Source organism: Populus nigra, chromosome 14 (assembly GCF_951802175.1).
Source record: "Populus nigra chromosome 14, ddPopNigr1.1, whole genome shotgun sequence".
In the NCBI taxonomy this organism is placed as follows: Eukaryota; Viridiplantae; Streptophyta; class Magnoliopsida; order Malpighiales; family Salicaceae; genus Populus; species Populus nigra.
Genome location: NC_084865.1, coordinates 14757239 through 14773921, shown reverse-complemented (window position 1 = coordinate 14773921; position 16683 = coordinate 14757239). Strand labels below are relative to the sequence as shown.

General features: G+C 32.8%; 3 protein-coding genes across 4 annotated transcripts; all 3 read right to left on the bottom strand.

Annotated features, from left to right (window-relative positions):
• Window positions 1-2205: 2205 nt before the first annotated feature.
• On the bottom strand, window positions 2206-3216 carry LOC133672999 (protein CYSTEINE-RICH TRANSMEMBRANE MODULE 13). Its single transcript, XM_062093582.1, has 3 exons — window positions 2994-3216; window positions 2767-2908; window positions 2206-2491 (listed from the first exon to the last, which is right to left on the bottom strand). The coding sequence occupies exons 1-3, from the start codon at window positions 3043-3045 to the stop codon at window positions 2446-2448; spliced, it is 240 nt and encodes a 79-aa protein (XP_061949566.1). The 5' UTR covers window positions 3046-3216; the 3' UTR covers window positions 2206-2445.
• Window positions 3217-5083: 1867 nt separating this feature from the next.
• Window positions 5084-8975, bottom strand: LOC133672595 (uncharacterized). The gene is made up of 10 exons (XM_062093047.1): window positions 8812-8975; window positions 8439-8661; window positions 8181-8341; window positions 7919-8064; window positions 7465-7527; window positions 7284-7376; window positions 6534-6695; window positions 6311-6417; window positions 5715-5881; window positions 5084-5624 (listed from the first exon to the last, which is right to left on the bottom strand). Exons 1-10 carry the CDS (start codon window positions 8909-8911, stop codon window positions 5359-5361), a joined length of 1488 nt encoding a protein of 495 aa, XP_061949031.1. The 5' UTR covers window positions 8912-8975; the 3' UTR covers window positions 5084-5358.
• Window positions 8976-13323: 4348 nt separating this feature from the next.
• LOC133672646 (uncharacterized) lies at window positions 13324-16349 on the bottom strand. 2 transcript variants are annotated; one of them, XM_062093120.1, is made up of 4 exons: window positions 16069-16349; window positions 15521-15970; window positions 15305-15453; window positions 13324-13770 (listed from the first exon to the last, which is right to left on the bottom strand). In XM_062093120.1, the coding sequence occupies exons 2-4, from the start codon at window positions 15768-15770 to the stop codon at window positions 13609-13611; spliced, it is 561 nt and encodes a 186-aa protein (XP_061949104.1). In that variant the 5' UTR covers window positions 15771-15970; window positions 16069-16349; the 3' UTR covers window positions 13324-13608. The 2 variants fall into 2 exon arrangements, with proteins under 2 accessions (XP_061949104.1, XP_061949103.1); XM_062093119.1 differs by having other exon boundaries at window positions 15521-16349.
• Between the last annotated feature and the right edge of the window lie 334 nt (window positions 16350-16683).

The window sequence follows — 16683 nt, the reverse complement described above, 5'->3', positions numbered from 1 at the left end:
CCCCAAGTTTAAAACAATCACTTGTTTTCTCTATCTTTTTCATTTTGATCCTCTATTTTTTAATCTTGCCCTTTTTCAATGAATTTGCTTTACTTGGTCATCAATTCAAGCCTATAAAGGTGTAATTGAAAAACAAATATTATAGCAGTCCATAGTAATTTGTTTCTAAGTGAACAGTGGCATGGTGAACAGTGTGTTTTCATCACAACTTTTATATTATAGTTAATCATTTACCATTTTTTATTTCTATTTGCAAATTTTCTTAATTACTTAGTAAATTACATTTATCTTTTTTTTCACAATAAATTATGTAGTTGCAAGATAATTGAGAAAATGAGAGGTTAATCCCCCTCAAATAATAATAATAAAATAAATAAAATAGTTAAAACTTAAATTTATGTAAAGTTTTTATTAATCCTAAATTAGTATTTAAACTAAAAGATTCATAAAAAAATACTCTCCCTTTTCTTTTTAAAAAAACTCTAAAACCTAACTTTTTTTATTCATCATTGAATCTAGTTATATAATCAACTAGATAATTAAAAGAACAATAAATCATGGTCTGGTATAAAAGAACATAACAAAATCACTACAAGTAAGCACAAATGGGAAAAGAAAGCACACAACATCCCTAGATATGAAATGAGGCCTAACATATTTTGCAAGGAGTAAAATTTGTGTTAATCACATACAAAGACTTAACTCTTTAGAATTATGTGGCCCATTGCTCTATTGTACCTGAGAAGGATGACTTAACTCTTTAGAATCCCTGTTAACCCAGTAAGCCTATGGACCTCATCTCTAAATTGGGTTTGGGTGTCTATGGAGCCCACTATATAGCACACTCGAGTGGAAAGTTCATTATTATCCTCAAAAGACTTAACCATGAACCAGTCAAACACATCTTGAATGCCATTATTTAGCCTAGGGCATTATCTATGAGTCAACTCTAGTATACTAGACTCCAATCATGAAAACAAAACATGAAAAGACACAGAATATTTTTGCACTTTCGCACTTTAAAAAATGGATAAAATAATACGATATAAAAAAAATATTTAGAAAAGTGGCACGGTTTAGAGAATCGCGGTGTCATCTACGACTCTCTTAAGAACTAAAAATAGGCTAACACAATTTACAATCAAGATAAAAAAGAGAGGAGAGAGAAAAGAAAGAAAAACAATAGAAGAAAAAAAAAGACCACAGAAACACACCGTAACTTCGATAATGACACTACTGGTATTGTTGGAAAGATATCAACGAGACGAGTTCAACAACATCAAGGAAGGTCATAAACGGTTACCGAAGTAGGTCACACGAGCCTGCTAAATATGTTAGGGCTTATTTGTCTTCAGAGGCACACCGAAACTCCAATAATGACATTACTGGTATCGTTGGAAAGATCTTAACGAAATAAGCAACATCAAAGATAGTCATCAATGGTGACCGAAGTATGACACGCAAACTGTCCAAAGACAAATGAGCCCCGATATATTTGGATGGCTCGGGTAGACTACTCTGGTCACCATTCATAACCTTTCTAAGTGTCATTAAATTTGTTTCGTTGATATTTTTCTAATAATAGCGGTAGCATCATCATCGGAACAAGTTTGTAAATGATTCACTAAATTGTATTACTTTCTAAATTTTTTTTATATAATGTTATTTTATTTTATTTTTTAGTGCTAAAACCAAAATAAATATCTAGTCATCATTCAACTATTGTCATCAATCAACAATACATACCATTGAAACTCAAAGCAGGCAGCATTTACAAAGGCTCTTTATCATTCTATATCTTTTGAAAATCATATTGACCATTCTACCCTGACATAAACACTCTCATGCAAATTCAAGATTATATATAAACCAAACTACCTCATCTCTAACTTATAACCCATTTCGAATCTTCTTCTTCCATCTTTAATCCTTGTAAACGCCCACAACATAGCTTCAAAAGACATCATTTTTTTTCTGAATTGTTTTACGGAAACTCATGCTAGCTACCCGTTTCCTGTTTTCTCAACCTTCTAGTTCATCCCACCAATTTCAAAAGGAACGTTTTAATCTTTGCAGGGTTTTGGTAAGCCTTATCAGCTTTGAACCATGGCAGTCATAAATTTCATATGGAAACGAACTCACAGGAAGTTCACCTATGTGCTCAGGGAGGGGAATACTTATGATAATTCGAAATTAGTTAATATATACCATGAAGACGGTCCTTCTTCTGATAGATCAAATAACGAGAGTGTCTTTAACAGAAGATCACAAACTACAACGTTATAGTTAATTACTTGACGTATAATCATCCAGATACATGTCATAATATATAATAGCCAGCTTCCAAGCGAGTCTGAAACTTGAAACTATAATTGATACAATATGTTATGACCTAAACCAGAAGAATCAATGAACAGATGATCACAACACACTCCTGAGTCCTGCTCAGAAGCAAGCATCCAAAAGGCAGCAGCAACAGAGCGCTGCCAAGCTGCACATGCAAACAACAGATTAAACAAAGAATTAAACTAGTAATGTTCTGTTCCAAGAATCGAGACTAGTAAAACTGCCCAGTATATATAAATCAATATTAATTAAACTTAATTGCAAGTACATCATGATCAGCAAAAGATAACACATACATACGTACATCTTTCCACTAACCAGAAAAGATGAATGATTTGACTAGTCTCTCAAGCATTTCTAAACACCTGATCAATTACAAGTCACCAGATTCCTTAATCGAGAAGAAAGCGAGATACATACCATCCTTCAAGGAGACCAGTTTGTTTCCTAGGAGGAGGAGCAGCACCATACTGTGGAGCATATCCTTGAGGAGGAGGGTAACCTTGTGGAGGATACCCCTGAGCAGGGTGTCCAGGTGGTGGATAAGCATCCTTTGGATATCCTACAAAAATAAAAATTATAAAAAACCCATCTCGAAGGCTCCTTAATTGAACCAAGAAAAGCCACACGACATGCATAATACATACCTTGCGGTGGAGGAGCACCAACTGGTGTCTGATGCTGATCGTAATAACTCATTTTTTTTTCTTTTCTTTGAAAGAGAAGTTGGTTTTGATAGAAAACAGAGATTAAGATCCAAGAGAAGGGAAGGGTTTTATAAAAGAAAGATCTGTAAAGGTGGTTTGCAAAACTGAGAAGCGTAGAGGAAATTTCTATCTTTCCCTCTGAAAGAAGAAACGTACTTTGGTATTTTGAAGAGATGTGTTAGATAGAGAGTCAAAAATAAAAAAAATAAAAAATTAATTTAGTTTTCCAATACGTGTTTTATATATTCCAAGAATAATACTAGATAAAATATCATTTCTTTTACAAAAATATTATTCTTATGTTCCGTGTAAGAATCACAAAACCTTACAGTATACTATGGGTGCTTTTTTTCATTATTTAAAAAAAATATTATATTTTTTTATTTATTTTATATAATATTATCTCCTTTCTATGGTTTGTCAAATTTAACTTAAATTATTATTTTTTTAATTGATTTTTTTTATTACATTCTTTTATATTAAATTTATTAGAAAATTATCTGAGTTATTTTTAAGTTAGCCAAGAAACCGAGTTATATTAGTTTATAAAATAATAAGATATCAAATATATTAAAATTCAATTTACTTTTCTAAATGATTTTATAGAATTAAAATGGACATAAAAACAATATAATTAAATTATTTAAGAAATCATGTTACGAATTTAACTTTGACAGCAGATGCTATCAGCCGACAATCCTCTCTGGAGAGGCAAACGCGGGGTGTTTGCTTTATGGAGAGGAGAGAGGAGAGAGGAGAGAGGATCTTTGCTTTGCCATCTCATAGACTCGTACAAATACAATGATGCTGCTCTGCTATACACGAGTTTTCAACGTTGTCACGGCATCCACAGGGTCTGCGGTTTTTCGCTTGTAGTTTTGTCGTTTAATAAGACAGCCCCCACGTAAATCTTAACTTGAAGGATATAATAAACGACAAACTTCAAGTACTAGAATGTAAAATTCCTAAAAGCTCCCTGTGGTCTTATCGTCGGGAGCATGGGTTTTTGTGATTGTAACAGTAATTATTTTTTATTTAAAAATATATCAAAATAATATTTTTTATTTATTAGAAGATATTTTTAAAATTAATGCATTAAAATAATTAAAAAATATCAAAAAAATTCTAAAAACTCGGGGTAACTCTAAATAATAAATTTAAATAAAAACAACTCAGAATGACTTCAAGATAGATTTTTCCTTTTTATATTTTTCTTCAACTCGTACCAGTTTAAGTCTCGGATGTTCTATAAATCTGTCAAGCCACTTCGAGTTTAAAAGAAAAACAGTTTTTAAATTTAGATTTGAATTAAACTCCCATATAGTATTATTGTAAAACAAAACTAATAATAAAAATGACTTCAAATAAATTCTATTAAACAGTGGTTAAAACCCATGAACGAAGGAAAGGCATCATGTATTGTAGATTTATACTGGATGAAGGAGGACTTTTCTGTCATCCCATTTTCTTCGCCACAGACACTCGAAATACTCGTATCTCTATACCAGTCGACAATCACGGCATACAAGTTACCTGCCAGAGTTATCTAGATGGTAGTGCTACGCTACACACATCCCTAGATTATTAACTGCTCCTGGATAGGTGTCTGACTGACTACCAAGCAAGTAAAGAAACACGTTAACATGGAAACAAATAAATAAATACGTGTCAAAACACTGTTTTTTAACTATTTATTAATGTCTATTGTTTATATATATATATATATATATATATATATATATATATATATATATTAACGGTTAATATTATATCGGTAATGAAACAGTTATATTTTAAATAAAACTGAATAATTAACAAATTAATATTAAGTATACATATTAAGTGTCAGATAATATCTTCTAATATTATAAATATTCTTATAATAATACTAAAAAACTCATTAAAAGAGCTCATCTGCCATAATTTTCACCAAATTTACTACCGAAAAAGACCTTTACATTTAACACTTGTAAGAGTGTTTCTTCTAAATATAAAATAGACATTATTTTTTTTATTATTCATTTCCAAACTATACCAAAAAAGTTTTCATGTCATATTTATCATTATTATCGTCTATTCGTGTGCAAAAAATTTACTTCAGAAACAGGAGAAACCTCAACGGAGTTTTTCAAGTGAAATAACTTTTACAATCTAACTACTCTGCCCTTGCCAGATTTGGTTACAATCCATGCATACATGTTTACCTCGTCGATTTACAAGAATTGGAGCCACTCCCGAATTTTGGGATGTCAACATTTTGAAGCTCATTGTGGGGTTTTTTCTTTCTAATCCAAATTCTGCAGCATCAAGACCAAAGGAACCACTTGCGACGCTGCTGCCTTGAAGTACTGGTGGTGGAGTTTGGGGTCACAGTGATTCTTTCTGCGTTAGCAGCTGCCCATTTGCTGAAATCGGGGGAAGAAACAAGTTCTTTAACAGCTTTTTGCGTGGACTCTCTGGTAAATTTTTCCCATGAATCTTTTGAAAGTTTCCTCCTCTCGGGAGTGGTATGGAAGGTAGACGGGTAGACATCTGAATCTGACAGTTGATGACGTGATGTCCTGCTTGAACCTGGAGGAATGACAAGACGGTATATGTAAAAGAGCATCTCTGTTGGACAGCATGTATTGTTTAGACACAGATTAAAGCCAACAGGCAAACCTTTCATAGAATTGCATGAAGCCAGGTTGAATTGTTTGGGCCGAGGAGAAAGGAACTTTGAGCCTTCAGGCCTCTCAACCGTGTATTTATCACGAGAACCTCCAAATGGTGATAGATCAGGAACAAGTGATTCTCTATTTATGTTTCTCGCTAATTTAAACAACTTCCTGCAGATTTATTCCAAAGATGTCATTGCAGTTGCAAAATACAGGCAAAGGAATTTTTCATCCAAGGCATGGATATCAGAAAGTTGTAATGGATACACAGGATCATAATGAAACATCAAGAAAGATACTGCAGAAAGTATCAAATATATAATATCAAAACTTCATGGTTCAAAAACAGGGCAAGTGGATGAATGCCTTGCAGATAAAAACTATCTTCACAATGACCATAAATAAGAAGAATCTCTTCCTTGTGGCCAAGAACACAATACTTACATGTTCCTCATCATTTACTCTTGGGCCAAACTTTTCTTCCAAATACACGAGCAAAGAGAAAATTCTAATGGACATTATCTCGTAACCTATTGGATGCAGATCTATCTTGGTAACCGAAAACATGACCGGATTCCAAAATGGAAAAGGAATACTTACTTGTACATTTGACGCAGGAATCTCCATCTAAAAATTCTCCTTAGTATTGACGAGACAATTATTCCAGATATTAAAGCTTCTGCTGCCAGCAAGGGATCCAGAGAACTCTAAAACATGACAATAATCAAATCTGTAAGAAACCTTCATATCCTAGGTGTATGTATGGACAAAAGATTGATCTTTCATCATAAATGAAAACTTGAAATCTTCTATGTAGAGGTACCTGGATAATTAACACAACAGCCAAGACACGAATGGACCAGGCAACAAAATGAGATGTGCTTATATCAACGGATCCATCTTCTGTCAAGACAAAACTGCGGACAGCCCAGAAACCCATCCATGCTCCAGTAAAAGCAATAAAAGCCAGCAGAAAAATCGCCAACTGCAGTTTCATAAAGCAAGACTTGTTTAGCTGCTTGGCAGGCTACACTTCACTAAGCACTAATCATCAGCCGATATAAAGTATCCACCAAATTGTAAAAAGAAGGACCGCGATTAATGGCATCAACTTTCCCGGATGTTAAACAGAAAAAGATCCACATTACATGATAAAAGTACAGCAGCGCTATTGTACAACACATTCTCCAATAGCCTACTCCAGATCATAGAGAGCAAAAATGACTAAACTATGTTAGAATCTTTCTCAACTACTCAATGCAATGACAAGGTGAACCTTGCCTGATAAATATACAATAAGCATAACATTTATTAATACAACATTGGCTTAACAGGCACTCATCTGAAGCAGGCATAGATTACTAGAGATGTTTTTTTCATCAAAAAAACTACACCATTACTACTCGCATCCAGAGGAGACCTGCTTTTTGTGTATCAAAGTTTACAGCTTCAGACTTGCTAGTAAAAATGCACACACCTAAATGTTAACTAGTATAAAAATGAAACATAAAACCAGAATCTTCTCTAGAACAGAGATGCAAGCCCAATATCACAATACCTATAACTTACATACAGGATAATACATGTCTTCGCTTATCCCCATCTCCATGAGTATTGAATGCAACAATCCTGGCAAGTAGCGAAGTAGAAAAGTTCCCAAGCCAACCTGAACAAAAATGATGATAAAATAAAAATGAACCTTCTTTCGATGGTGAATAAAAATCTGAAAGTGAGATGAGAAAGTTGATACACACAAGTGATGAGTATATAAAAATTGCAAGCGAGCTCTTTCGACCTGTCGGCAGAAGCTTCATTCCCTGTCAAAAAATTCAATTCTTTCATTAATAACCTGATACCAATGATGTGAAGAACAGGCTCACAGAACTCAGAAAACCATACTGAAAATCATGTGGTGGAAGAGATCCAATTGGAACGTTTCATACTTTTTAGTCCAATTCATTTTGAGTGCACTTTTAATCAGGATACCGATTTGAACCAGAGAGAAGAGGCAAATAACACAAAGAAATGCATATAAAGGAAAAAATAGTAAGTATTGACTATATCTGTTAGAAGTCAAGTAACATGATTTCGACTCCAAGCATTTATTGAAAAGGTCAACAAATTTTAAGAAAAACAAGGAAAAAGGATGGCTAACTGGTACAATCGTACTTCACAAATCCAAGAATGAAGGCAGGAAAAACACATTACCTGAAAAAGGACCACGAGTATTACAAGGATGATTCCAATTGCCATGGCACTGCTGTAGTAAAATACCAAAGACTTGCTTAAAGAGGATGCGATGCTTAGCATAACCACTCCCAGGATTAAGAATATCACACGATACAAGAAAAACCCTGCAGAACAAAAGAACAGGGTTAAAAAAAGAAGAAGAAAAAACAAATTGCTAAGTACAAAAAACTTGACACATTACTCCTGAAACAAAGGGTACAATCGAGATGGAAAAAGAAACCTTCTTCAATTGACAGTTCAAGGGTTTCCGAGGATGAACCAGCCATCCTTATATCTAAGAACTTGTGGGCATAAGGTGACATGGCTCGAACCCATGAACCACCCTTATCAACCTTCTCCCACTCGCCCTGCGGACACATCCCTATAGCACGAGACGCATTCCTGCAAGGAAAATGAAGCAATGGCTATCAACTCAACATTGCCATAGTAAAATCAGTCAAAAGCATTGCTATTTGCGAACAGAGACGAAAAAACTCACCTGTGAAAACAAACCTCAACAATGGGTCTGCGAAGAGTGGAATTAGAAGGTGAAATTTTGAGCTTCAAAGAATGAAAAAACTTATTCAAATTTTTAAGCCTCGGAAACCCATGGACATCAACTCTTTCGCAAAGCACCCATGTCCCCGGCTTTGTCCCCGGAGAGTTCACAACTTCCAAGCTTGGAGAAATTTGCACTTTACTGCTACTGGCCTCACCAACAACTGCAAAACCCAAAATCATTAACCAAAATGCTGTTAATTACACTAACCAAACAGGACCCAATTTTCACTAAATAATGAAACACTAGATATCAAAATTCTTTGTGATTTAATAAAAATAGAAAAGAAGAAGAATCAAAAAGAGGAGAGCACCTAAGGAGAGTTGATGTGGAAGGGCGGATGATGAATATATTGAAAAGGTGAAAAAGAGGAGAAGGGAGAGAATGGAAAGGTAGGGTTTTGCAGTGTCCATGGTTTCTCTCTTCTGCAGAGAAAAGGCGCAGGAAAATAGAAAGCAGTGAGGAGGGTATTTTCGCTATTTCAGTTATCTAACTTCTTGTGAGAGACTAGTCGGTTACAGTTTTGGGCTTTCCGGTGAAACCCGAACTCTACATGGGCTTCTTTCTTTTGTAGCTAGAGGGAGAGTCGGGCTAATACTGGTATAATAGTTTTGGTAAGAGATTAATTTCATTGGATTTGGGGATTCTTTCATGTTTTCAAGAAAATATAACCGCATGTGTTTCAAATCATAGCGTTTATTCAACTACTTAAATTAGATAATAAAATTAAAATTATCAAAAATAAATTATTTTTATTTTTATAAATACAATAAATTATGATCATTTAATTTGAATTTAATAATTTAAATTAAATCAAAATGATAATCATGTTATAAAAGAAATATGAATTCAATTTGATTATCACACTAAAGTGGTGAAGCGAGAATTTATAATGAAAGCCAGAAAAAGATTAAAAATCTTTTTAATAATGCAAGAAATTCACTTAATGCTTTTTATTACCTATTACTATATGGGTAGTCCACACTGCAACGCGAGCAAGATCGAAAAAAAAAATGTCCAGTTGTTGCCATCATGTTTCTAATAACAAGAAAAATCATAATCATTATATCTAAATTAATTTTCAATTCTAAAAAAATATCAATACTAAAACATTTCCTCATAATCTCTAAATATGATAGAAAATTGATTCACGCTGACCAAATTATTATTTTAAACATGAATAAAAGGGAAGATACAAGTAACCGAGAACTTTTTGACATTTTTATTAAAAACTCATCCCACTAGAAAAATCTTGAAATCATTTTACTTGAATTTTTATTTATTTTAAGTTTTAAATTAAAATATGTAGGAGTTCCTCTAAAATAACTAGATTAACATTGTGAATCTAAAGATAAACCCAAACGATCAGTTAAAGTATAGTTTGATTTAAAAAAAAAATCAAGGTTGAGACATGAACATATTGGATCAATCTATTTTTACGACTTGAGCTACTAAACTTGTAACCTGTGTCAAGGACTCAATTGAGTTTAGTAAATTTTTTTAATTATTTTTTAATTTTATTATATGATAATAAAAATTGTCACTCGTAAAAAACAGAACACCAACCCAATATTGAGATATTTTTTTAAGACCATAATAACTTCATGCCAAGCAAATTAAAATAAATTAGGAAGCACATTTCACAAACTTGCAACATGGTTCATAGACTCTAATGCGTTTAATGATTTTTTTCTTAAACTATATTTTATTTAATTATCCGATAATAAAAATAAATGATCGCAAAATTGAGTTTCAGTCCAATTTTGAGCGTTTGTTTGGAATCGCAACAAACCCATACAAAGCAAAATAAAAAAAATATGAAATCTAATTCTCAATTAACCCAAGTTAACATGTCAAACCAGTAATCTGGTTTATGGACTCCGCTAGTTTTAATAACTTTATTTTTTATAAAATTATTTTTTATTTAAATATATGAAAAAAAAAGCAACATTCATAAAATCAAGCACAAACCAAATAATAAAGAGTTTATTTAAAACCACGATAAACCTACAAAAAAAAAACTGAAATAAATTATGAAATCCAATTCAAAACTAATAAAATATTGAAGGATAAAATTGAAAATAATAAATAATAATAAAAAATAAAATCAATACTAAAAGTTGAAAATGGGAAAATCAACAAAAAAAAGGATCAAACACGCAAGCTTAGGCCTTGTTTTTTTTCTTTTGAAAAAAAAATATAAGAAATAACAATCTTCCTATTATTCTAGATTCGAATTATTCCACATGGTCGAAAAAGTTGACCTGTTAACTCATAGGCTTAAAAATCTTATTTTCACTCGTATTTTTAACTGAAAATACCTAAGAAACACCATATAGTGTTAATAAACCCATTTATGGTCTTAGATTAGCATTTAATAGGTTTAAAAATAAAAAAGCACCCGAACCAAAATCATTTTCCAATATTTAATTTACTTTTTTCAGCAATATAAAGAGGGAAAAAAAAAAGCTAAATGAAACTCACCTCATCGACTACAACTTATTGACACCAAGAACAACTAGTTTCACATTGAAAACAAGTTATTTATCAACTTTCTCTCTCCTTCTTTATGATCTTGTGATTCTCTCTCCTCTCTCAAACATGTAGACTAAAATATGAGCAAAATAAATGTTTGGACCAAATTAATTTATGTCCAAACTAAAGGGATTAATTTTTTTTTGATAAAATCTGAAGTCATAAAGGTGCTAACACCTTTTTTTTTTCATGTCTTCTCATTATTTTTCTATTTCAATTTTGGTATGCTCATTTTCAATTTTTCTTAGATAGCAAAATAATTTATTTATTTTTTTGTGAAATCAAGTACCAATTTAATTATAGGATTTTTTTATATATATAAAAAACAAATTGAGATAGCTAAATAAAAAATATATTGAAACAAATCACCAACTCTCAAATTTCAATAAACTCAACATTGAAATATCAAATTGAAAATAAAAAATATTTTATGGTCAAGGACAAAAAAAGAGAGAGCAAGAGGACGGAAGCTAACACCATTGTATTTTCTTAAATAAAAGGCCTACCATTTCTTTTATAATTTTGATCATCTTATTTTTAATTTATTAAAAATAATAAAATTAATTTTTTTTAATCGATTACTAACCCAATACCAAAATTTCTTTCAAGAATTTAATAGGCTTATATAAAAGTAAATAAAAATAAATTACCAAACCTAAATCTCAATCAACCTAACATTAAATAATAAAATAAAATAAAAACTAATAGCCTAGATAGAAGATCAAAATGATAAAAAAAAAATATATGGGAATCCATCTTCTTTCCTCTTAGAAAATATAATAAAAACACCCGAGTCCTCTTAATTTTGTTATATATATAATGTTTGAACCGGGATATTCCAAGTAAATGATTGAGAAGGAATATTTTGAAAAGATATTTTGTATTTTAAGATGATAATTCATAATAAATTTGTAATGGTTGGATAGTGGAAACATTTTAGAGGTCAAATAAGTATATGATATAAGAAGGCTATCGCTCATCGTATAGCCCAAATTCAACGAATCTTCCGATAAAAAAATAAAAATCACATCCAATGCATGTGTACGATTGGGAATTGTTGTGGTCTTAGTGCATGAAAAATAAAGAAACAAAAAAAATCTATAAACTTCCCAATATTATAATTGGAGGATACATCAAAAGCGAGTTGATCGTGGATCATAATCAATTGATCAATGGGCAAAACAGTTTATTTAACCCCTTTTACTTTGTTAAATGGGAAAATGGAAGCTAAGTGGTGATACCACCAAGATATGTTGCTTCTTCTTTTCTTGTTCATATTTATATTTATCCCAATATGGTTCGTCGTGGACCGCAGGTGTCAGTTCTCCTTTTTACCATATGCTCGCTCGATCACCATAATCTCCATTCATGCCTGTCCATTACGCCTTGCTCCTCTACCGACCATGATCGTTCTCATTATTCAGCCTCCTCATTAAAATCTTTCATTTCGTCGACAACATGTTATGCTAGCGGATAATTAGAATTATCCTTCTAGTTATTTGATAGAATTTATTTTAAAAAACCCTCAAGTTTGAACTCAAGAATATATAATCTATGCAGTTATCATTTGCTACTGCATATGTACTGATATATTCCAAATGCATTTGCTTTTTATGAAACCTTATTAAGCATTTTAATATTTGCACTTCTTTCTTTCATAAAAATACAAAATCTATGATAAAAATTATCTATAGATTTCCGCATTATTATACGAGAGAGATGAATACGTTTTCTAATATATTGAATAATCCCTTGATATTCTATACAATTAGAATCTTGACTTTTTTCCAAAATATACCACCATCTACATTACATTACGGTTAGGTTTGGAAACACGATTGTGACTACGTTTCTAAAAAATTTAATTTTTTTGTTTTTTCTAAAATTTAATATAATTTATATGTTTAAGATCATTTTGATGAGTTGATATCAAAAATAATTTTTAAAAAATAAAAAACATCATTAATATATATTTTAGTACAAAAAATTATTTAAAAATCACCCGCAACCACACTGTCAAACACACTCTAAAAATCAATCTGCTTCTGTGAAGGAACCCTGCATTCACGGAAAGTCCAGACTCGAGATCCGCCTATCACCTACCGAAATGGCATCCTAAAATCCTTTGAAGCAAGTTTTCAAAGCTTTTACTTGAAATTAAGACTAACCTTTCTCAGAAAATATTTAGCATAGACTAAGCCCCGCTGATATTTAATTGCTGGGTTGATATGCAATGCAAGACCACCAAATTAACAACACACACACACACACACAAACGTGCTAATTACACTTAAGCAAAGGGGATTATCCATATATACGTAGGAGTCCAAATGAGTTACATATATCTGGCGACAGAAACACCTAGCTAGGTCTAGTAGTGGAAACTGATTAATGTGCATGTTGATGTTCTAAAAAGAGAAGAAATTAAGGGTGGTGGGCGAGCTAGAGAATATGAACGTATTGAGGAGAGTTGAAGGAAGGGCATGTTCATGGAAGAAAATGGCAGGCAGTGCTGACTGCTTAAGAGGGTTTAACTTGTGTGAAAGATAGTGGAGAAGGTGCAAGGTCGTGCTTTTCAAGTTCCAGTTTCTGAAATGCTCTGCAAGGCTGGCTTCCATTGCCCCCCACCACCAGCACCAACACCATAATGCATCCCCACTCCTCCTCCTCTGCTACTGCTGCTGCTGCTGCTTGTACTGCCACCATTGCTTCCCAGTCGGTTAACCTCCTGCTCCACCTGCAAAAAGAGAAAAAAGAAAACTCAAATGGACAAATACCATACATGAGACAATAACAATTCAGATTTTCACACGTGCACTGTTGTCCATTTCATTATTGATCTCTTCTTTTTAATAAGCATTCACCATTTAAAATCTTGAAATACTGGAAAACAAATCAAGCATCTTTTGATTTGTGGGTACACGTTAACTTTGTCCCTTGCGAACTGGACAAATAATGAAAAGACTCCATGGCCAAGGACTAGCTAAGCTAGCTACCCTTGCTTGTAGTAGCCCTCTACTACACACTGTTGAAGCTGCAGCCAGTTGTAAAGTGGGAGAAAATATGATCATCGTGATTAGTTAACAAGCACTTGAGATGATGATTTAGTTTAATATTGCAAGCTAATCAATCATTGAAATTAAAGTTCTGATTTAGCCAAAATATGTACAGAAATAAAGTTGCAACTCCAATAGGGACATGCTGTGTGGTATTCTTGTTTTTTTAAGATTTTTAAAAATATATTTTATTTTAAAAAGTATTAAATTAATAGTCTTTATATTTACGATGTATAAAAATTTAATAAATTTCCATTTTTTGTTTTGCTATAATAATAATAATAATAATATTGAAATGAAACGTAGACAAAAACATATTTGATGAAGAGATAAAAACAAAAATGAATTTTTTACTTTTTAAAATAGAAATTACATGAACATATATATTTCTATCGTCTACTTCTCTTCGATCCGGTAAGGTAACCAAACTAAACTTCTATAGAGGAGAAACAAGAAACTTGGATGTAATTTGCTAAACTAATTGTTGGGTTTTGCAGTCTAAGTGCGTCTAAAACCATAATGAAGACTCTATCTGGCTACTACGCATCTGCGGAGCAAATATGTGTTTTTGCCATTAAAAACATTGTTTTTTATACAGTTCTGATAATTACACGAGACATGACAAGAGCTGAACAAAATCGCCCTCCAACCTACCTGGCCAGTGCCCATAAAATTCTATCCTATATCCTCTCCTCTCTTTAAAGCTCTGACAAGACAATTTTATTGACCTAAATCCTACACGGCAACAATGGGCAGAATTTCCCTTGTCTTTACTCTTTGTGCACGTGAGAGCTCATTAACCAGCAGAAGCAAACAAGAAACCATGATGCTCCACGATTAGAGAGCTCTATGTAGTCTAGAAAATGCAATCATCAGGAATTTAAATCTCACCTTTTATTTTTAACTATGATCACGAGCTTCCTCAGACGTTAAGGAAGCTTGTTTCATTTTCATTGATAAAAAGAATTATGATGACAGTGTCAAGAAATCTTGAGGGAAAGAAAATCTGTGCTAGGCTCTTTGCTTTTCTTTTCCTTTTTCAATTCTGTCCCTACTTTAATTAGGTATGCCTTTCTAAAATCTACTTTCTAATTGAAAAGAAAGATGCTTTAATAAGTTGAGAAGACACAAGATTAATAAGGAAGATGCCTTGTCCCTCCCTGGTAAAAAAAAAAAAAAAAAGAAAAAAGATTTGAAGCTTCTTGGCCATGTTACCTTGATGGAATTGGAGTTGTCGGAATTAGAAATGGGGTTGAGCAAATCTGACGAGTTCTTCCTCTTCATTTCTCCTCCAAGCCCTCTACTCTCTTTCAACAACTTTCCCAATTTCACACATTTTTTTGCAGCAAACTCTTTCAACACATCTGGAAGCAAAAGGAATTAAATTAAAAAGGTTATTGCCAATTATATATGTATAATGTAAATAATTACCTTCAAAACTGACAAGTCGATAAACATGACCAATGAGCAAAGTATCATCAGGTCGAAGAAGCTTGAGCTGTTTCAATGGCAACCCGTTTTCTGTCCTCGTTGTTGGTGATGTTACAACAAGTGCCACATAGTGACCTGGATTCGAGTTCATGATTTCATGAGCACTAACAGACCAGTAAATCCTCTCGATCTTGTTTCCCGGATGTTGTATCACGACAGTTGCCGCCTCCGCTGCTTGACAATTTCCCATGATCTTCTTCTTGGTTGTTTTGATCCAAAGCAAACGAGCAAGAAATGAACTATATACGTGTATATGTATAGCCTTGAATGCCGGAGGTTGCTAGCCAGAGGGCAATTAGGTTTATACAGAAGAATATTTAATAGGGCTGACGCTTGTTCACGTTCAAGATGTACGGCAAGAATCCAGCAGAGATGTGACAAAGAGATTCACTGAAAATCGAGAGGGAAAAAAAATACTAAAAGAAACCACAAAACAGCAACTTTGCAGAATTTCCTGATCGCAAAGTACTACTACTAGTCTACGCTACCTAGCTAGCTGATCAGCCCAAAACAACGTTCCTAGCTCAAGGCCTCTGATCATGTCATGTCGCGTGACGCATACAGTAATAGCGTGTGTGAGATTGAGATCAGAATTTTTGGGGGTTGGAGGTGAAAGAAGGAGACGGAGAAGATTAGGCCGGTGGGGGGATTTATTGTATGATTGAACAAGGCAGAAAAGGTAAGAAGGCTTTCATAAACGTTTCGCTTTTGTTTTGCATGAAATGTATTCTTGGACCATACACGATGGAGGAGTGGGGGCAACGCACGATTCCTAGCTTGTTATTTATACTTGTGTGGAGAAGTGTGTTTGGCGTTCTAGTGTTATAAAAAGTACAGGTAATATCGTATTTTTATAATTAAAGTTTCAAGCGAATTTTAAGTGGAATTAATTAACTATAAAATATTTGAAGGGTCAAATATTTTGTTCTTATTGATTGATAGTTTGGTAAGTCCTTCATAAAACGTGTTTAGTGATTTTTTAAAAATTAAAATTTGATTAAAAATAAATTTACAAAAGTGCATCACTAGAAATTAAGCTGTTTAGTATTATTATTATCCAATTAATGTTCTATATTTCAAGTATAAGCCATCGTATTTTGCTT

What these genes read in the sequence shown, in the direction of transcription:
- LOC133672999 (XM_062093582.1), bottom strand. Translation starts at nt 3,045, where the DNA reads ATGAGTTATTACGATCAGCATCAGACACCAGTTGGTGCTCCTCCACCG. An exon ending in TGGTGCTCCTCCACCGCAAG is followed by an intron (nt 2,909 to 2,993) that starts GTATGTATTATG and finishes TTATTTTTGTAG; the next exon opens with GATATCCAAAGGATGCTTAT. An exon ending in ACTGGTCTCCTTGAAGGATG is followed by an intron (nt 2,492 to 2,766) that starts GTATGTATCTCG and finishes TTGCATGTGCAG; the next exon opens with CTTGGCAGCGCTCTGTTGCT.
- LOC133672595 (XM_062093047.1), bottom strand. Translation starts at nt 8,911, where the DNA reads ATGGACACTGCAAAACCCTACCTTTCCATTCTCTCCCTTCTCCTCTTT. An exon ending in TGAACTGTCAATTGAAGAAG is followed by an intron (nt 8,065 to 8,180) that starts GTTTCTTTTTCC and finishes TTTGTTCTGCAG; the next exon opens with GGTTTTTCTTGTATCGTGTG. An exon ending in GCGAAGACATGTATTATCCT is followed by an intron (nt 6,696 to 7,283) that starts GTATGTAAGTTA and finishes ATGAAACTGCAG; the next exon opens with TTGGCGATTTTTCTGCTGGC.
- LOC133672646 (XM_062093119.1), bottom strand. Translation starts at nt 15,770, where the DNA reads ATGGGAAATTGTCAAGCAGCGGAGGCGGCAACTGTCGTGATACAACAT. An exon ending in TCGACTTGTCAGTTTTGAAG is followed by an intron (nt 15,454 to 15,520) that starts GTAATTATTTAC and finishes TTTTGCTTCCAG; the next exon opens with ATGTGTTGAAAGAGTTTGCT. An exon ending in ACAACTCCAATTCCATCAAG is followed by an intron (nt 13,771 to 15,304) that starts GTAACATGGCCA and finishes CTCTTTTTGCAG; the next exon opens with GTGGAGCAGGAGGTTAACCG.